General features: G+C 34.4%; 1 protein-coding gene across 2 annotated transcripts; it reads right to left on the bottom strand.

The window, feature by feature from the left end:
* Positions 1–3,219: 3,219 nt before the first annotated feature.
* Positions 3,220–22,277, bottom strand: LOC146164402 (alpha-1,6-mannosylglycoprotein 6-beta-N-acetylglucosaminyltransferase A-like). 2 transcript variants are annotated; one of them, XM_083383268.1, is made up of 17 exons: positions 22,052–22,277; positions 20,954–21,037; positions 20,615–20,719; positions 20,350–20,426; positions 20,127–20,285; positions 17,611–17,769; positions 16,157–16,326; positions 15,649–15,783; positions 15,119–15,252; positions 14,029–14,153; positions 10,751–10,903; positions 10,078–10,209; positions 9,687–9,744; positions 6,670–6,752; positions 6,269–6,394; positions 4,866–5,056; positions 3,220–4,473 (listed from the first exon to the last, which is right to left on the bottom strand). In XM_083383268.1, exons 1-17 carry the CDS (start codon positions 22,167–22,169, stop codon positions 4,344–4,346), a joined length of 2,139 nt encoding a protein of 712 aa, XP_083239394.1. In that variant the 5' UTR covers positions 22,170–22,277; the 3' UTR covers positions 3,220–4,343. The 2 variants fall into 2 exon arrangements, with proteins under 2 accessions (XP_083239394.1, XP_083239395.1); XM_083383269.1 differs by lacking the exon at positions 20,615–20,719.
* Positions 22,278–22,694: the final 417 nt, after the last annotated feature.

Here is a 22,694-nt window from a genome sequence, read left to right as displayed (position 1 = left end):
GAAAAAAACATAGTTGGAACATGAAATTTTCACAACTGTTAAATACCCTCCCAAAGTTGTTTCTTATATAAAAAAAAATTGCCTAGGTTATAAGGGGTGGTTTTTAGGGGGGTAAAACTGTCATGTTTTGTTAATTTTGGTTTTCGGCACTTTTCAGAGATGAAAAAATGTAAAAAAAATCTGATATATTTATGGATGATGGATACATGACATATACAATGCTAAGTAACAAAATTTTAAACATTAGCCCTGAACTGTTTATCCGGGAGATCAAAATGCACAACACTTTAGGAAATTTCAATGATATATTTACACTAGAAGGAAATGACATAAAAATCTGAAAATTTCACAAATGTTAGAGAACCATTTAAAGCTGATGTTAAAATAAACATTTTACCTCTTGAAAATAGGGGAGTATTTTAGGGGGGCAAAGTTAAAATTCGGCCATTTTTGTGTTTAGAGGTGTCTAAAAAACTAAAGAAAACATTGTTAAATAGTTTTCAATTATAAAGACAAATTATAGGTTGCTTCACAGCAAAATGTTGACCTTCAACTCAAAATAATTAACCCATGGGGGAAAATAATTAACCAAAAATATAGAAATTAAAGTGATTTTTTGATGGAAAAAAAATTGCAAACAAAGTGGTGTACACTGCCTGGCAGATTTTTTATTTAGACTTGCGGGGGTAAAATATGTTGTTTTGTAAGAGCAATAAGTTAATTCACTAAGACGAGACACTTTGCACAATGGATGTTGCACGCGCTGGACAAAAAAAGTACAGCAGGGAGTCAGCCGCTTCGCGGCCAGAATAAGGCAAGCGATATGAACAAATTCTGTATTGAAGGTTTTCTGCCGCTAGATTAGAGTAGATAGCTGTAAAGAACTAAATCGAACACATTACACTATTGATTTTTGTCCCCAATTAGAGGCGTATAGGGGTGCAAGACAAAATTGTCAAATATTTTTTAATTATAAAGACAAGTTATAGGTTTGCTTCGCAGCCAAATTTATATTAAGACCACTGGCAATCAATCTTGTAAAAGTGCACCATGTCCAACCTATAACACGCAACTTCGGGCCACATCCGCTTTTGCCTGCTAAAGCACCGAAACTGGAAGCACAACATTGGGAGTATATGGACACTGACAAACAAGACCCGTTGAAAGAATATAGAATAACCAAGGAATAACACCCTGGTAAAGTATAGTGGAACTGCACCATACCCCTTGATATAATATAGTAGAACCGCGCTATAACCCCCTAGCAAAATATACAAAAACCGCACACCCTGTCTAGTTCTTATCTTGTTTTTTGTGATAAATATGGCAATGAAAATGTCAATTTAAATGTAAGAGTGCGTGATTTGTTTTTTTTTGTAAATTAATCTTTCAAAGACATTAGAGAACTACAGTTATTGATATGAAGTCCAACATAGGCTATTATTCAAATTTGTGTCAGTTGGAAATTTTTAAACCGAAGAATACACCCCGCAAGAATCATTACGTAAAAGCTTGCTAAAGATTTTCACAGGTGATAAGCAGTGTTCCCTCTAAGAAAATATTCTACAGAGCAAGTATTTTTTTTTCTTGAGAGTTAGCGCAGTGGTCAGGAACAGATTAAGTTTTTTTAATGGAGGTAACCGGGTAAGTGGTTAAAATTAAAAAAAAGACGTAACGAAGCGTGACATCATTAAACAAATATATTTTTTAAAGAAGATTTCTGTTCCCGATTGAAGTCGGAAATGTGCAACTGCATAAGAGTTTAAATCAGGGAGTCGAACCGGAACCGAACCGGAACTTTATGAACCGGTTTTGGGCTAAATTTTTCTGAACCGTAACCGAACCTGAACCGCTTTATGTGAGATTTTAAGAAGCCGAACCGGAACTGAACCTAATATTTTGGAAGAACCTGAACCTTAACCGAACCTGTATACAAAAGCGGTTCACTATACAGCATTACGTCACAACTTGTATTTTGCAGAGTAAAGCTATGCCATTTTCGAAATGCTATACAAATAATGAATATTAATTAAATAAAACGGTAATTTTTTATTTTTCAGATATTTTAATAATCAGCTGCTTGTTTTTTAATACGTCACGTAACTTAAATTTAATACGAGTTGCAATTTAATATTATTCTTTACATTTATTGACCCACATTTTTTAGATTTAACGCAACCAATATTGTATCCAAACCGGAACTTTATAAACCGGTTTTGGAAATAAATTTAGTCGAACCGGAGCTGAACCGGAACTTTTAAATTGCTCGAAACCGAAACTGAACCGGATTAAAAAAAAATCGTTGAACCCGAACCGAACCTGAACCGGATAGTCAAACGGTTCGACTCCCCGGTTTAAATACAATCAAAGAAATGGCAACAATTAAAAGCGGTAGCGCGAAAAATATCCGATTACTTGGTTAAATTGACAAAACGTTTAATTTAAAAATATAGGATATGTGATGCCTTTAGGTCTTAGGACAATCATTAATTGCTAACTAATCGCTCATTTGCATTTATCAAGATGATTTTCCAACCTGTGAGGGCCATTGACCCAACAACTGTATATGGCTGCACAGAAATTACGTAACAAATTCGAGCTTTAACCCGAAAAACACAGTGCGTTTATCCTGATGAATTTCACGATGGAAAGGTGTGACCTGCAATACAAAACAATGACGATATTTACTAAAAGGTTATCGATTGGCTCAAAGCGCAAAAATATTAACTTGATATACTTGACAGAAATTGCATGTATAAAAAGCCGTTGAGTTCATGTTGCGCTAGCCTATGGACGCAACAAAACAAAAAAATCTGTAAGGCGCCCTTATTTTTATCTTATTTGTTTTGGTCAAAGTTCTAACTTTGGTAGGGCCGTTTAGCTCTGGATGTTGTGTTCAGGGGCGATAAAATACAGTTGTGTCCACTGCTGTGAGCACATTAGTAATGAGCTGCCTGCTTTTCAATATTCCACGAAAGGAAACAGAATTTTTTTATGCTCTTACAGGTAACAAAAAACTACTCAATTTTGCAACTGATTTCAAGAGCAAAAAAAAAATGACTGGATGTGGCGTTACTTATCGTAAATGCAAATCTCATAATTAAATAGGTCATATACCGTATTTACAATAGTATGAAGAGATATTTTTGAAATTACTTCGGATAGATTTTAAATCAGTCTCATAATCACATTTTAGCGTTTCTCACAAATCAATTTTCCCATTCGTTCGAAAAGTTTATTAATAATAATCAAATGTGTTAAAAACATTCATTACGTAATATATAAAACTCAGTCATAATTGCTACAGTCACCGACGTCGAGATACATTTAAAATAATTATAAATACAAAAAGTGGAACGCACAGTACGTATTGTTTTTTTAAAAAAATTTAACTAATCCAGGTAAAACGTTATTTTTTAGGGCCATAACACTTTTACTACGGACAGAAACCTTGAAATAAACCATTTTTGACAAAAAATAATAGTTTGACGTACTTTTTTAACACTTCTCATGGACATCAAAACAGTAGCCTGCGTTTAAAAACTTTGCAAAAGTGAATCGAAGTTGATTGCACTGTTAAGAAACAATTTTATTATTTCTACACATCAATGGGTTAATACCGAATGCAAGACATTTCGCATAATCATACCAAACGCAGGAGACAGATATCTGTACAGTGTACAATATAATAATGTTTGCGGGCCTAATTACTAATATAACAAATTTTCCGTTATTTGACTTTTCCTCCTCTCATGTAAGATAAATGATAAGATTGTGTTAGAAAACGTTCCGAGAAATTTTGTTTTTGGTCGCTAATCGAAATCTAATTAACCACACAAACACCCAATAAAGATCTTGAAGACACAGTAATCGTTCAAAACATAAGCGCTGTGGCAAAATGGTCAAAAAAGAATAGCACACGATTGTTGGTATAAAAACTTAAAAAGAGCCTAAAAACAAAATATTATGGAGCGATTGATTTAAAGACACGTGGATTTTCTACAAATAGCAGTGAAAAGATAGTAAACAACAAAAATGTATGCAGATTTCACACATGACTTTGGACGGGTCATTCGAATAAACAGCACGTGGGACAAAAACAATCTTGAAATAGTGTGCAATAGAACGCAAGACCGTAAGTGTATGAATGTTTAGCGAGAACCATATTTTAGATTTACAATTACACGTCTCATAAAATAAATACGATTGCAGAATCTATTAAAAATGCACAAACATTCAAGTAAGAATGATGCTGCGAAAAATCTCGAGAGGCGATTAGGCATACAGTTTCATATTTTACGTAACACGTAACGTGTCACAGCGCAACACTAAGAATTCATTTGTTACGGAAGGCGGCAGTCGGAACAAAGCGCAACTTGTCCTTTGAGGAAGTCCCGACAAGGACACAGCCGATTTTGGTCGGTAAAACGACCAGCACAGCTGAACAACTGACTGTTGCTTTGCAGGTAGCACCTAAAAAACACCAACACACAAAACTATAATAAAAAACTAATAAATTCACAGAGCCGATCCGTACGAGAAAGGCGTCATTGGAATTGTAGGAAAGTTATTTCCGAATCCGCAAGTAGACAGCACTGACAAAACTGCCGTAGTTGCAGCCTAGTAGCTCATTAGTTTTTCTAGTAAAAGTTGAAAATATGAATTAGTGTTTATTTGATGTGCGGTAAGCATTAAATTTCCTAACTGGCCCTTGTGTTAAAAAGGTTGCCCACCCCTGTCTTATACTGTCGCAAACAAAACAAAAACAATATTTTGTTATACTTTTGAAAGCTTTGCAACAAAACATAAGTTTTATCTAAAAAATAGAAAAGCTATATTCAATTGCAAATCTCATCGTAACTTACTTGTCGTCTTTATGAGAAGGAAAGTCGATTTCCTCGTCGTTTTGACTGGGTAAGATCACGTGACTACAGTTGACTCCCATACGTTGGAAAGCTGCTTTCTCGTTGAGTTGCCTGAAGTATCTTGGTTCGCATACCAAACCATGCTTAACACAAAGATCCGAACACGATTCCTCCTCATTGCTTTCCAACACCTTCAAGGGCATTATAAGCTCTAGTCAAAATTTCCTACGGTTCGGCATTTTAGGGGTAGAGTTGGATAACAAATGGGGACCCTGAGATGCCGACGTTTAAAAATATCCGCAAAACAAATTCCCAGCAACTTATTAGTGAAGAATACAGTGTTGAAGAATAACAATAAATTTATAAGGAGAATTGACTTCCCAACGACAGAGTCATAAGGAAAGTCCTGAATAATGACGATACGTGCTAGACCACTGGTTCCAAATCTTGGGATCGCTTTATATTATTTAGGATTTCGAGGTCATTTCTTAACTATTCCAAAAATATTTTCGCCCACCGCGAAATCTTATTGACTATCTTCAAGTTATTTTAAAAGACTAAAACAACTGCAAGATTTTTGAGCTACAAGGTAATGTTTTATATCTTGGTAATATAAACACAACATCGAGAGTAGGAATTCCCTATCAAGTTACAATGTGTCAACTAAAACCAATAAAATGATAAATTTATCGGACTTTTCGAATGAGTTTTTGTGGGAAGTTTTTTTACGTGACTATAGGTCAGTGCCGCGTGAACTCAAACTGTCTCCCAAAACGCAACTTCTGCCAAATAATCTATAACTAATTTATAACTTCTGTAACAAAGGGCGAATCTTTGTAGTATGTTCAAGGCGCCACGTCTTCTAAATAAAAGTTATGTACATTTAAAATATATTGCAATGTAATGACTAGCCCTAGTTGTCTCCGGAAAGAATCGTGCCAAATTTCTGGTAACCGCTCCGTGGAAAGTTTTTTGTATATTTACCGTTTCTCAAGTGCCAACTGTCGTAAGTTACCGACCTATTTTGTACGTACTATTCACGAAAGATACAATAATGATATATGCCTTCAATTATTATACAGCAAAAAAATTTACCGTGCAACAAGCACTGCTCTACAAGATAAAAAATGTTAGGAGTAATGTCACCATTTTTTTTAAGATTTTGTGTTTTAGAAATAAATGGTTGAAAAGCGATGATAAGACATTTATATGCATGTAACTTATAAGTGTTGAGCAACGCTTAACACTGTAGTAAGCATTTCTAACTAGAAGTCGGCGGTCCGACGCACTATAGCTGATGTGAAAATAGAAATGAATCGTCTGGAACAACACCAATCACGTATTTTAACAAATTTAACGCGGAAAACAACATAAAAAAACTTAAACTATAAAGACCCGTGTACCTGTAGGGTTTGAAGTGGTGGGTGCCACGCTTTTGCCGCGGAGCAAAAATCATCCCTCTCCAATTGATGAGCAAGGCGTTCTAACATTCCATAGCAGGTGAACTCAAGCGGAACGTATGGGGACGGCTACCGAAAAATGAGAACAAATTGTCAACTCGGTTAACTATGGAAGGAAATATAATCGCATAATAGATATCTTGTTGAAGCTTAATCATATTTGATTGAATATCGTATGAGTGGTTTCATACATTTACAATATTTAATTTTAGTCCAAAAAAAAATACGTATATTGTAATATAACAGCAGAAAACAACCATAAAGCGCAGTACAAAAACAGGTTTCCATTGCCGGAATTTAGTTTAATTTCTCTTTTTTAAACATATGTAACATCAAACACTCACTGGAGGCGAATCGAGAATATCTTTGACGATTTTCTGGACAGATTGTATGTCTTCTATGTCTACCATACGAACATGCGGAGGGCCTAAATGAAGAGTTTTAATGTACGCAACAAATTTGTATTAAATAAATAATTTTTCGACGAGAGCATCATATATAGAGCAATTGTTTTACTTTATTTACCAAAAATACCGTGATTGACTTCGCGTTGGCCTGTATCAGGATTATTCACGGTTAACATTCGACATTTTAATGCTTTAAATTCATAATAACACTTTTAAAATTTTTGACAATAAAAAGTATTATCTAACGAAAAACAAAAGACGCATTCTATGAAAAATTCGGACGTGAGATGAATTACTATACATGGGAAAATGAAAAGTGTGGCTTATTGGAAGGGGTCATATAAAATCTGAAATGATAACAATGGTCAACACAATTTTTCTTGCACAGGGTTTTCGAACTGATTCTAGTGTACTTTTATTTACATGTGTATGGTAGCCATTATTCTTGCCATAACGAAAGTGAAAAGTGCAGTATATTCTTTTATATTGGACTTTCGGAACATTTTTATTTTAGCTCCAGCAGCAATTAGCCATCATATAACACTTCCAGCCCATGAAAAAATTAAAACCTTTTGCATCAATCTCAGGCAGGTCAGCAAATACGGGAACGGGTCGTTTAGCTGAATTGTATGCTCGCACTGCTCGGCTATAGGAAATGTTTGTTCTTTTTGTTAAACCTTTTGACATTAACAAGGCCATAGTAGCAGTCATCTAACTGATTTCTAGGTTCTCTCCAAACTGGGACACCGAACTTGCTGGTATTTTTTCCCTTTTGAGCGCAAATGGAGCGTTTTGACTCGGGTTATGCACACCTTTAAAAGCGTCCAGTTTTTGTCCTGTTCCCTAAAAGGGACTTTGAAGGGTGCTAGATACACACACATATTTTTTGTTCGTTCTAGTCAGGGTTTAACTTACCGTCCGAAGCAATGCTTTTAATGTAATTGGGTCACGTTATAAGCTAATGCGAACCAAAATCTAACGCAAATCGCCGTTTTTCGTCTCTTGTTTCGTCCATCGTAAACAAAGGATATTTTTCTCTTTCGCTTTTTATTATTTGTTCAGATGGGCTGAATATTAGCAAGGGTGTATTTGACAAATGACAGAGTTCGTCTAATGTTCCTCGCTGTTCACTATCTGCGCTAATATCCCATGTTGGTGTAAGTCGCCTTTTTTATGTAATGGTAGATACCGCAAAATTATTCTTTATAGGCATATTCTAGACCTAAGACTATGTGTTTGGTTGCAATTGACACAACTTATTTTCTCTCAACCGCAGCTTACATTTTACCTGACTTGGCATAAAGCTCAACGCAGATGTTGCGCTAATCGTGGCATAATAACACCCGGGAAAACGATCTTCGTTTAGTATTACAGGTGGCGAAGTCGTGCCTGTAATTTAGCTAGTCCCGTGCAGGGAACTTAGGAATCTGCGATGCGCTTTTGTTGGACGCTAATTGGTTGTGTCTGATTATTTTTTTTATGACGATATTATTATAACTACTTTATGACGCCATTATTCATTAAAGTCAGACGGAAAATAAAGGAATTCCCTAATTTGAAAATTCGGGGTCCCCTTTTGAATTCTGGATACGCCCCTGTACACAAACTGGATGAAGGTGTCGATGTTTTGTGTCTTTGAGGTGCTTGAGTGATAACTCCGCCCCCCTCCCCCACCGCGTTCTAACCGCACACATTTTTTTAGTTTATGGGGCTCTATTGTAGGGTAGACCTATTATAATCAATTTATAACGTCCTATAAGAGTAAAGGCTTGTATTGCAATGTGAATATAGCTCATTGGCCATTGCATTTCCAAACAAATTGCCGTTTTAACCTGTATTGAGTAACTGCTAATTACTGAGGGTGTCGCAGAATGTCTGAATCGATACCCCGAAGTTATTAAACATGAAAGTGGTAGAGCAAAAACTGCGGATTTTTTACGAGTCTTTTATGTAGAATGACCCGCCTTACAACAAAGTCACTTAAAAATAACAGGATAGGTCATATAATGGTAAGATAATTTACAACAAAAAAAAAACTATAAAAATATGAAGTTTATGACTATATGGCAAACTTAAATTTCCACTTTCGCGAGGCACCGTTTAAAAGTTTGGCGAAATTAATATATAGAGCAAGGGTTCTAAAATGTGAGCCACTGGACTCGTTAAGGAAGGATTTTTTTTTCTTTGAAAATTTTAAAATCTGGGCAACTAACTTAGTTTTAGAAAATACAATAGTTTTTGTTTAAAGTATTCTGTTTATTGCTAAACCACGTACGTTTGCAAGTGGTTCAGCAATTATCAGGATTTTCTTGTAATCTGAAAATTTTCGATTTCAAAACAAAAAATGTGAACAAGAATTGACTAGAAAAAAAAGTAATAAATTGAACTTTTTATATGTGTCAAAAAATTTTAGGACTATAAAAGGGTCACAAAAAAAAGCATGTTAAACAAAATATTAACATAGATTATACCAAAAACAATTATTATAAAATTTATGAGATATTTCATATGGGACTCGGTGTTCTTTTTTTTAAACGTAATATATTATATATATTTTATTTGCCATGCTAAAACCAGCTTAAATATAAATCCTGCTTGCAAACTAAAAGAGAATGAAGATGCGCATTGTGCAATAAACTATTCCTTGGATTTTTCACACTACAAGTGGAGTTTGTTTCTACATATAACTAAGGTTTTTTGTAATACATTGTCGTACAAAACAAACCGAAAGACTTAAAAGATAAAACGTTCTAACGCGTAAAACCTGTTGGTATTAATGAATGTAGTTTTGCGATGCATGGTAAATAGTGACTTATTTCGAGCAACAAGTTTAAAAGGTTACTAGAAAAAACAAACAGGATTTCAAAACCGACAACGCTGCTATTAGCCATAATACAGACTGCACATTCAAGATAAACCAAACATCGACTAAAGTAAAAAAAAAAAAAACTTACCAATAAACGTTTTAGAATAAGGGTGTTGTGACTCCAAACGCCGGTATGTAGGCTTATCCTAAAACAGAACATATTGTTATTCATTTTGCATTGCAAACTTCTGCCGCTAATGACATTACACAAAAAGGTTTCAGAAACTATCCACATCCACTTCAGGCCATTTCCATTTCAATTGCGTTTAGCCGATGTGAATGACTCATTAAGGTAACGTTGCTCAAAAAGAACAAATTTGGTTGTAGTTGGCCGAAAGTCAAAATTAGGGTAACTATAGATTTACCTAAACATATGTTTACCGCTGCTTTTAATTAAGAAACTTGTAAACAACCATAAAAAATGAGAAATGCTTAAAATCGTTTCGTTATAAATAAAAAACAAAATAAAAAACTTTTACCCTGTAGAACTTTTCTGCATGTTGTCCTTGCGGGGTTGAAGAGGAAAACACGGGATTAAGGAATACCCCGCCATTAGCGATTGCTTCAAGAGGCGCTGGGCCCTCGTATGGAAATCCCATGCCAACAAATATCTGAAACAAAAGAAATGATTACACTTTTTTCCGTATCGCTTTTTTTACTGATCTTCCATAGTTACAATTTTCTAAACTGGTTTGAGTCTTGTTAGTTTTCTTAATTTGCCTTACATAAGAAAACGTTTTTAAAATATTTTTGGGCTTTCTTGAGTCGATAAAGAGAAAAGTTTGTGTGAGCTTTTGTATCTCCTTCAACCCTTTGTTGTACATCGTATAAATCTTACGATTTTTAGCATAATGGTTGGAGGTTGTAGTAAGACGTAGTAAGAATATCAAAGTCCATACAGAAGTAGGTATCATTTTGAACGTTTCGAATAACTCTTTATTGGTTTTCAACATCTCTGAAGATGTTTGATAAAAACTGTCTGGTTGAAGTGACTTTTGGTGAACAACTATTTGTTATACTTTTCCCACACAAACAAATGATCTGGGGAGAAAAATTATATCAACATATATATAGCCCTTATCCTGTCAAAATCTTAATCCTATGTTATGATAGGCTTAGTGCACATAAATAAAATGTTTTTAATTTACTTACTCGAGCTTTGCGAAGTAGAACCGCCAGTTCGTTTCCAGGCAATACGCCATGATTAATGACATAACTAGGCACGAATTTAAGTTCATTTTGGGCGTTGACTGTGCCATGTACCTCAGTAAACTCGTGGATGGCATCGATATAGCCCGACTTTCCCTGAAAACAGAGTCACAAAAAGCTTTTTAGTATGTATGTTTGGAGTCTGTGGAGTGAGAATCAGTGTCGGGGCCTGGCGGAATAGTGGGTTTATTTGGTTGTAGTCAAGAGGTGGGACTACGCGAGACCAGGTCTCGTCCGACATGCACAAGCACAGTAGCAAGTACGGAGCTGATGGCCGCACACTGTGCATCGTAAACGTTAAAATCATAGGGGTAATATTCCAACCCACACTCCCGTGATGTTGGTGGGTAAGTTGTAATCTGGGCCGCGGAGTCGGTTAAAAATAACCCAAGTCCGACTCCGGCCAAATGTGCGATTTCGTTAAATCCTGTCCGGATCCTAAGCTACAGACTGTACTCAGCCATTTACCTAACCTATTTAGCAATCCACTTATAGGGGTGTCATATAATTCGTCCAACAATAATACATGGTTTAAAAATATTCCACAATATGTGGTCCCACCTTTACAATTTAAAAAATTTGGTACTGCGCACCAGCACGTCGGCCTTGGGACTCGGATAGTTCTACGTAGTCTTAACTCGAGTCCCAAGTCGATTTCTGTGAGTCTAGATTCCGACTCGGCAGCTCTGGTTGTAAGACACCCCTATATGTTGATTGCCGTATCTTAACACTATTTTTGGAAAGGATGGGTGGAATACAGGTCAATGAAGTCGATGCCGGACACGGAATTCGAGACAGACTCCATTAATGTGGCAGTCAGACTCGACTTGATTCATTGAATATTTCTGACAATTCAATATGATTTCAACGTAGATTAGTTAGTTAAAACATAGAACGTCGCTGTGTTTTAGTTCATCTACTCGACATATTGTTCGTACGTATATCATTGCTGGATAATTTTTCAGCAAAACTTACAAGTGACTTTTTTAGTTCTTTAGTCGGCTATTGAAGAAAAATAATCTTAACTCGGGGGAACCTTGAAGACAGCTCTGGTAACCAACCTTCAATACGTAGAAAAAATTGCCAAAATTTACGGCATATATCGTTTATTTAAGTGCAACGGTAACCAGCAGGGTTCCAGGTCGCTCGCAGGTACCAAATAAGGCAACTTTAGCTTGCTCAAAACATATTACACCATTGAGCAACAAAAAAGTATTTATGAAATGTATAAGACAATTTTGTTAAATCCATCGATGTGTTTACGTAGAAAACTAAGAAAATTTACTATTTCATAAAATTTTATCAAACTGAATGCGCTTTAAAAACTTGGTACAAATAAAGTAGCACTTAGAGTTCCACAGTTTGATGTACAGTCAATCACCGGAATACCGTAAGTATAAATCGCGTTTGCGAAATATCAAGCAACATTTATCTATAGGAATCATCGGAAAATAAATAAAACTACAAAATGTTTGCCGCTTTCATGCATGAAATTAAAAAATTTGATCAAATTTTACAAGTCCTGCGATTTGACGCTGGCTATGCTAGTTTTCTCAAGATTTTGTTGGTACGCGAAAACGTTGTGTTTTTAATCGCACTACTTTTTATCGCTTACTAGGTTAGTTTTCAGAACAAAATTATGGTCCCTCTTTCGCCCAACAAATCACTTACAGAAGTGATAGTCTTCTTCAATCGGCACTCAATCCGCAAAAAAAATATTAATAAAAGTAATTGTCGTAATCGTGTAAAATAAAAACACTTTTGTATTAAGCGCCTTCCATAAATTCACACAAACATATTTTATCACGCATAAACAAGATATCTGTACACGACAACAAAACCTAAAAACTCGAATAATTATCTCAAGCAGGACAACTGACGTTATTTTAGCCAATAGAAAAAAAGCTTTGCGAAACGTGGCCATAACTGCTGAGAACATTTTCTTATGTGGAGCAAGTAAGTCCCCTTTTTTTTAAAGTAGTCATCTTATGTTTTGTTGCATAATTTATCTATCGTGAAAAATCCTAAGTAACATCTGTGTTCGTGGCACCATGTTAGGTGTGTAAAATATAATACATATAATACCAAACTTGTGATTATTTCAAGAAAATAGGGACCTAATTTTAGTGCAATTACTACAATTAATAGCAAATCGCATTTCAAGCTATAATTGTTCAAGTTAATGTCTGCTTTCCTATTATACAAAGTCCTATACAGGAAAAAAACATGTAATATTCAGCAAGTTGTAAGTAAGCAAAAAGCATGAAAATGTGAAGTGGAAACGAAAAAGCATGAAGCTCGAAAAAGCTTGAACTGTGTCAAGTAACCTACTTCATTTCCTTCTATATAGTTAAATATTGTTGGTATTATAGTATTCAAAAACCAAACGGTATACACTGGGGGATAACACTAACAGTTGCCTTTTAAAGGCATATCAAACATCACGTCAGAACAAGCAGAAATATTCCTTTAGTATACTACAATTCTATCTTTCATTGGTGTTTTTTATAAACATAAATTCTAAACAACATTAGGCCAGTCGTTTGAACAGTCGCGTTCTACATAAAAAAAACGGTGTTTGTCAAAAAAGATTGCGCAATGTCGTGTTATTTTGGTTATATTTTGTTTATGTTTGGTATGCAACCCACGCGAAATGGTTCGCAACAGGCATGGTGTCGAATTTTCAACCGTTTGTATTTCTTTAAATTAAAATAAACATATGTCGGAAATATATTTGGCGATTGAACTACTGTTTCGAAACGCTGCTGCAGCAATGGGGTGTACAACATATTATGTAATAGCGACTTTTACATTTTGTTTAACAAAGGTAAGACATGTAGAAATATTCGTTTCAGTGTGACAATTTACCGACAGAGCCCCATTATTTTCAAAATGGTCAAAGTATAACGGTTTTTGTTGGCATAACGCAGTTCTTAAAAGGAATAACTTCAAGCGCCTTTATATTTAAATATAGATATCTTGCGCCCCTCGCCCTGTTTTTTTGTGGACCGTGACTTGCCCTGCGTTTTATTTTATATATTTCCACTACCGTAATAATATTTACGATATTCTTAGAGCGGATGCATAAAGTCAACAGAAGTGATCGAGCGGTTTCAAGACTTTTGAATTATTGCAAACATTGCTATCCTCATTTTTTACACTTGCAAGTTGAAAAATAAATTAACAGCAAAATATAATTTGTTTAATACAGCAAAACTTGCCTCCCAAAACGCGTCGACCTTTCCGTAGACGAGAGTAATGTTTTCTTTGGTGATGTTGCGTAATTCGGTGGCGTTCAAGTGTTCTTCGATGACGAAACCGAGAAAGGTGTTGTCGGGGGTATGTGCTGAAAGACATATCATTTGAACAACAAGACTTTTACTAGTAATTGTTTTTATACTGGACCATAAATTTAAGTAGGGGTGCTGCAAATCTATTTATCATGTCAGGGTTGACATAAGTCATAAAAACAGCGTACCCTATAGGCAGACTTGAACAACTAGATTTGTTTTAGCTTTTTAAAATTCGATTAGCATTAAAATTAGATCATTTCGGGTTTTCAAAACTAGATTAGAATTAGAATTAGATCGTTTTAAGTTTACTTAAATTAGATTACAATCAGAATTACCGAATTCCTAACAAATTAAATTGTAAATGGAATTTGAACTAGAATCACATTTAATTATTTACAATTTATTTGATCTAATCGCAATTTATTCTTATAAAAACGTGAATGGTAAATATGTGTGAGCTAATTTCTTCGTTTTGATGCTGTCTTTTGAAATAAATCAGTGCTTCTTTATCGCTGCGCCGTGGAAGGCTGCCAAATGCGTCGCGGACAAACGGAGAACGTATTCAAACATATTGGACATAATTATATTTTTTTAACATTGTTTTATTTTCGGCCATGTAATAAAAACATGCAAGAAATTTAAAAAAAATGCCGGTATACCACAAAAAAAAAAATCGCGCTCGCTTCGCTCGCCAGGTCTTCCCTCACTTAAAAACGTTAACAAACACTGTTTAACGCTTTCCCTCAAAGTAGTTTCATTACACTTTCCATTAGTAGTATAAATGACGACGTGCAGTCGGATTTTAAATCAAACAAACGCTTTTTTTCGCGCTAATAGTTTACTGCCTTCCTGAATGTAATTCAACACGTTTTTTCGTGCAAAAAAGATCCGAGGCCCAAAACAAACAAAAAAAGGTTGCCGACCCCTGCTCTACAGGAAAACAACGCATTATGAAAGAATATCTTATTAAAAAAAACCTATGCCACCTTTAATCTTTTTCATTTTACTCGTTACTTACGAAACATGGTGTTAAACTGCTGTGGTAGTAAATTCCAATTGCCCCAAGGTGAGCGCAGCCTCTTTCTCAAAGCATACCGTGCATCATTGAATGCAGGCTCTGTGCCAAAACTGTCAACAACTCGTAACTTGCATCTGCAAAGATAAACACATTATTGGCGTTAAAAACATAAGACAGGTGGCGTTCACATGGCTAATATAAACAAGCAGATAAAGTTTGGAAAAGTTTTACTACTGGGCATATTAAAGTCGATTTTTTCTGTTGATAGTGTACTGGTATTTGCTTCTAGCAATTATTATAAGATAAAATTGCCAAAAAAGTCGTATTTCATGTATAAAAACTTTCAAGAGTTCACTTGAAGTTTCAGCTAAATCATTGCAGAAGTATTCCTGAATGATTAAAAAACACTAAACTTAAGGGTTATAGTGTATATGTATCGACACTAAGAATATACTACATATCTTTTTGAACCCTGTTCTTACAAGATTCTATTCAATTTAAGAAATATTTTTACTAAGGTACTGACTTACAGCAGCAAATGAAACTTGGTTCCTACTGCTTTCTTTAGCACAACCATCCCTCTGTAGTCAATAAATACCACGTCAAAAGGAGTTTTTTTTAAAGGACAGTTGGTACTTGCTGATGCGAGGTAGGGATTAAAGTTTCTGCAAGATGCAAGATAAGGTTTTTGAAACAACAGGGTTGACTGTTTGGACATACCTAAAAATTAGAGATTTCACAAATCATTTACCTAACATTAAATTTGGTACTGGTTGACCAAGAAATGTATATAGTCAAGAGATATCAACTTCTATTAAAAAATTTCCTCAAAATGTTATGTTTGTATATCTGTTTAGCTTGTGCTGACAACTTTTTCGGAGTATAAAACAATAATCTAGTTAAATAGGCAAATATGTGTTGTTGTGTTGTATAGGGTTTATTGTAACCTACAATCCACAAAACATAAATCGGCATTGAAAAAAACTGTAACATAACTTCGATCTCACAAATTTATTGTTTTTAATGAACAAAACTTACTTTGTAAGGTGATAAGTAGAATGGGTGACAGTAATGTTGTGACCAAGGACATAAAGTGATGATATGAGGTCCGACCACTGTACCAATTCACCCAAGGGACCCCCCTTAAAAGCATTCTCAGCAATGTTCCACCCACTATCTTCAGACAATAATCCCATATGAACCATAATCTGCAACATATTTAACACAGTTAACACATGTGAATGCATACGTAGTCTAACAGAGTTTTAAGGATGTGGTCACTAGTAAATTTTAGTAGAAGGGTTGCCACATAATTTTATGATAAAATTGAAACACCTATTTATAGTTTTTTAAATACTCAAAGTTGCATTGATCAATATTTTTTTAATGTATCTATTCGAAAAACAAAATAGATTAAATATCATGGTTAACATAATAACAAAAATTATAAAAACTGGTTGTACAACAACTCTTTCTAAACATATCTTAAGCTGGACATCTTAAGCTACTAAAATCAAATTAAGGACTATTGAAAGACTTCAAATTTAATGTTGGCAAACTGCAAGTTAATGTTGGCAAACCGTAAACAAGCAAGATTATATATTTTTTTTTTAGTAAATATGGAGTACAGGTAAACATCATTTGCCTACCACTAAACCTACTGTGGAAACTCAATTGTTTAGAGTTGTCTAATTTTAGCTACACACAAATTTTTTAATGGCCAAGCTGTTGATTATTAGCCGAATTGCTATAATAAACATGATCTCTTTTGAAAATTCGAGCTGAGTTTGTTAAGATCTTAAATTTACTTCTAAGAGTAAATGTAAATCCACGAGTAAAATACAAGTGAAATATCCAGGCCTAAGAAATGGTAGAATTTGAATGGAAAGCAGAATGTTTAGTTTACAACCCAGGCACATCTCAGTTTCATACAAAGGTAGCGCGAATTTAAAATCGCACATCGGTTCTGATAAACTTAGTAAAATTATGTAAATGAAAATGCGCAAAATCTATGTCTAACCCGTTTTGTTAAAATCGGATCAGCCAGAATGCGCCGCATTGTTTCCAATATTTTAATATAAAAATACGTCACGTTGTGACATAAATTTTCGAGGAAATTTCCGAGTTTTTTTTAGGTTCCTGATCTGTAGTTGGCCACTGGACGCGGTAAATTTGTCAGAAATTCCGCGTTCAAAATATGGCAACCCTAGGTTATGCTAGGTTAAAAACAGTTTCATCCTTCACATTGATGTAACTTACCTGAAAATAAATTGCTGTTATCCTTTGTTTTTTTTTATTACGAAACAAGGTGGGGCGCGAATTTAGATAAAATTGTAAAAGGGGGACGTGTCTCGAAAAGTATAAGAACCACTGATCTAGAATACCTAGGGAGTACTCTTTAACTATTCTCAGTACGGCGCCACAAAATCCTTATTAATGTAAGACCTAAAAATTACTGTCACATAATTTAGTTTGAATGGTGTTGGTATTACCTTCTGTTGTCGCCATCTTGTTTTATAAACTGATTTAAACTTTTGCCCAGCTTTAAGCCATTTAGTTTCCATTCTTTTGATTCTGTTTTTTATCCACTTGTAGTGGGCGTCATCCTTCAGTATCTCGTACAGGCCAGAAAAGTTTTCACGAACAGCAGCCTGTAAGTAAGGTACCGTTCACTCTTTACCATTTTATTTTGTGCATCACACTTAGCAGATGTATTTGGCAGGTTACACATTACTTGCCACAGTAATATGTTAATCTAATCATTGTGTAAGTGTAAGTCAAGCGTTGTGGGGTAAGAATTTACTTGTAAATGCAATTCCTATAAAAATAATTCAGTAGTAGTACATTTGCCTCCCCCATGGAAGTATGGTGACACAGCATCACGCGATGGTCTGTGAATATTGCTTATAATATAATTTATAATTTCAAATGGCCTAATTGAAGACATTGGCATAGCATTTTTTACTGCTTAGGTCACTTTTAAATATTGCTTTTTGTTAGCGTGTAATACACCATGCTTTATAATTCTTGCAAAAATACCAGTAAGGCAGAAAGCTAACGACTTTGTGACAGTGTCGGCTGAATAATAATCAACCAAAATACTAAAGAAATTGATGCATAAAAATTTTTTAAATGCGAGTCTATTCTTGTTAACTCCAATTTTTCCAAATGAAATAGTTTTGTCAGCTCTAGTGCAGAGAATGAACAATACAATTTTTGGTGATGAAATTGGGGAAGGTAATTAGTTGAGTAACAAAAAAAATACAAACAAAAATAATATTTAGTTACTAAAATATACTGGGAGCAGGTTCGGCGAGAAATTTAATTAGTTGGTGTAGGACAACTTGTGTTAAACACTAGGGATGCTCAAAGTAGAATATCGAATCCTTGGATTCGAATTCAGATGGGATTCGAATCCAATTCTGCCGTTTATTTCGGGTAATTGGAGCCGATATAATTTAATGTTTTACCGCCGATTGTCGCGCCTAATTATACAAACTCGTGCGGTAAGTTGGCATGTCGCTGCGGCGACCATTTTATGGTGCTTGTTTTAAATGTAACCTGGTAGTGCAGTGTCAGCGTTTTTTCGGGCGACCAATTACTTCGCGTCAGGCGATAACATTCGTCTAATAATTAAGTGTCAATCAAGCGTTATTGGGCGAGCGATTAACGTGTAATGTCAGGAGCGGAGTTCGCAATTTCCTAAATGCGTTAAGTTGCAAAAGTAACACGTGTCGAGGTTAAATAATTTAATAAAAATATACTAGGATTCGCTATTCTGGATTCGTTATTCAAGATTCGAAACCTATTATTCTAGAATACCTTGGTATTCTACTTTGAACATCCCTATTAAACACCACCACTGAGCAAAAAGTTTAAAATTTACAACTATTTTGTCATTAATTGTAATAGTAACTATAGTGTTAGGCGAAATGTGGCGTTTTGTTTCTGGCGCGAGGCAACCTGCGATGAAATGTCTATCCAGCACAGAAAAACCAGAATACAAAAAAAGAGAGTGCAATGATTTTTGGAAAAATGGAAAACAGGCAGACCGTGGCTACTAAATTGTCAGTGTTATTTTTTTCAACAAAGATTGTAAAAACATTTCGGCCAAAAAACGTTGTTTTAAGCTAAACTGCTTTATGGGTCATTAATTTGTTCATTCATGAATGGAAATAAATGACCAGACTTTTATAAAAACTAATGTTTACAATATATTTTTTATATATGAGTGTTTAAGACATGTATAATGCTGTACATTTTACATTTCGGGAAGTGAAAAGTTATACACATAGGTCAATGGACAGTAGACTTTATGATATTACCTGTTTTAAAAACAGATCGGGTACAGAAGATAATTAAATGAACAAAAGTATACGTTGGATATGAAGGACAACGCCAATGGCGCACATAGTTGTAACTCATATAAAAGAACTTGTTTTGTAAATGCCTATATCAGCGGTTCCCAAACTAGGGTCCGCGGACCAACTGAGGTCCGTAAAGCATTTTCAAAGAGTCTGCAAGGAGAATTAGTCTTTAAGCTTTTCAACATTAGGCTTTAGCGAATGATTTTAAACATTAGTCTATGTAGTAAATTATCTGTCATCATGATTGTCTTATAGTTATGCTTAATTATTTGATCATATAGCGTGTTTTATGATGTCTCTTGTGACATCATAAAGCATTTATTATGCTGTACTACCTGCTATCAGTGAATCGTTCGCATTAGTTAGAAAGTTGTTACATTAGAAAGAATCGTGACTGCACTAGTGTACCACAAAAAACATGGGTCACCTGACCCTTGAATTTTTATAAGGCCGCAAAATTTCAAAATAATTGCAACGGGTCCACCAAGCAAAATTTTTAGAAAAGTTTGGGAACCACTGGCCTATATAAATATAAATAATATAAATAAAATTTAATTTATTAGTTTTTAGCTGTGGTCCACCTCTTGTATAACAATTACAAGTCCCAATCAAATACTATTATTATTCAAATGCCTACCTACCTCTTCAAAGTTTGGAACAGCTGCTGTAGTGGAAATATTGCCATCCAAAGGCGGACACCAATGTTCAACTTGACTTAAAAAGTGAAAAATTGAACAGTCACTTCCATCTACACCCCACTCAGCATAACAACTGTCTGATTTCCACATCTCTCTCATCCACTGATGCATGTAAACCAATTGTACTTTTAGTTTAAAATATATGATTAAAAATGTTGCTACAAACCTCTATCTTCGTTTGACAATAGCCGTAACCTTCAAAACTTGGAAAATTACAATTAGATGACTGACTTTGGATTTGGTCTGTTAAAACAGTTGTATATTTCTTTTTAATTGTTAAACTATTTTAAAACTTCTTTTACTACTTGTTTTTAACTTAGAAATTAACTTTTTTGGTTGCTAAGATACACAAAAGTATTTGATAGGTATATAGGCTTTTAAAAAAGTAATTTGCTGTTTTTCAGTTCACAGTTTTTTGTACAAACTGTTACCTGATTTTTCCATTTTAACGTTAGCATGATTTTTTTCATAAAACATTACTTTCTCTTCTAAGTCTGCCACACGTCTTTGCAAAGATTCAATTACCGGGATCAACCCTTTTTGAATGCAAATAGATAAACAAATTTAAATAAAAAACACATGTTCAAGGAATATACAATATATTAATATACCCAATTTCTCAAATCTTGGGTCACAGCAAATAAAACACATTTTAAGTATATTAGACAGTTCTAGTAAACCTTTGTAAGCAAATAATAATATACAAATTGGGTTATACAATTTAAGTTGCATCAATAACAATAATATTATTATATTTTGTATGCATTTACTCTGGCTGTTTGACAGATTCAAATTCCAATCTTGATTATCAAACCTCCATACATTCTTTAAATGTGAGTCTTTACTTGAAAACTCTAAATGATATAGTTTTGTTAGCTCTCATGCAGAAACCGTTACAATTTTTGTCATTAAAATAGGAGAAGGTAATTAGTTAAGTAACAAAAGATATGCACATAAAAATAGTATTTAGTCACTAAAAAACAATATTCTTACTGGGAATGTTGAAAATAGTATATTGGTTTAGATTAGATTCAAAATTCATATTGGGTATTACAAACCTAAATAATTTATTCATTTTACAATGGATGGTTTTGCCTAATTGTACATATGCAAGTGGAAAGTATGGATTAAGGACTGTCACTGTTGAGACAAACTTATAGTGTTGCTTTCAATGTAGTCATGCAGTGCTGGGATAGTGTTGTTTTTTTTCAGTGACTCACCTAATCATAAATGTCAATCAAGTACTATTGGGCAAGCAACTAACAGCAAAATTTTTTAATTCTAAAATGCTTGTCAGAAGTAACATTCCATCATAAAATGTGCTGGCATTAGAAAAATGTGCCATGGGGCTGCTCAAGGTAAACTTTAGGCCAATATTTAAGTATGTAGTAACTTTTTATTCTTTGCAGCTCAATATTTGACTGCACAACTGAACACATTTGTTGTAAACTAGAAGTGACACAAAACAATGTTTTATAAAACAGACTGAATAGCTTAAGAGTTTATTGTGTTGCATTGTACTTAATATATGGGAAAAATATTTTGTCTAAAACTATTGTTTCATGTTTTTGTTTTTTTATGTAGTTATGCATTACAGTTTACATAACTGCTTTAAATTGCAATTGTTGAAAATGTTAACTATTGGAAGATTATATTTTTGTTCCAGTATAAGAAATTCTAACAAAGGGTTAATTGCATAAAATTGCTGTCACTATAGGGTATAATATAAATACCTCTCCCCCACAAAAAATGGAAGTTTAATAACTAAAAAACAGACTAGGATTTCATATTCTGGATTCATTATTCTAGATTCAAAACCTAAATTCAAACTCCCTTGAGATTTTACCTGGAACATCCCTAATTCTTACCTGAGGATAAACGAACTGATGAAGGAAGCATAAAATAGAAACAAATTGTTGAAGCAATAAAACATAGGATAATTTTTATCGGAAAAATACGAACTGATCTTCCAAATACTTTCCTCATGTTTTCTTATATCAACTTCTTATGTATCATGTTACAAATCAATCGATTCGTAAAATATTACAAATCGCACAAATGACTTTGGAGTTTAAGTTTTTTTACACAGTTAAAAACACCTGTAAAGCAATTAAATTGGTAATTATAAATGTTCAGCTTCAATAGCAAGTAACCAAAGTTGAAAGTGGTACGTTATTGAAGTCATTTAGATAATTACGGCAAATGCACCCGTGAGTTTTCCACAGATTAAACTTCAACAGGACTCAAAACCAAAACGTGCACATTGTGCGCACAATGTGCACTTGCCAGATGTGCACGGTTCGGTGGACATTCGAAGGTGCACATTCTGCGCACTTTGTGCACTTGTGATATGTACGCGTACCGAAATGTGCACATTGTGCGCACAATGTGCACTTGCGATATGTGACGATTAAGTGCACATTGTGCACTATCGCTCAATGTGCAACTTACAATGTATCAGTGAACGTTATACAGTCAAATAAATAACTTCATATTAAACGATTTTTCCGA

The sequence above is a fragment of the Ascidiella aspersa genome, chromosome 2, assembly GCF_963924565.1.
Source record: "Ascidiella aspersa chromosome 2, kaAscAspe10.2, whole genome shotgun sequence".
Lineage (NCBI taxonomy): Eukaryota > Metazoa > Chordata > Ascidiacea > Phlebobranchia > Ascidiidae > Ascidiella > Ascidiella aspersa.
The sequence above is the reverse complement of the archived record's forward strand: the minus strand, read 5'-3'. Positions and strand labels throughout refer to the sequence as shown.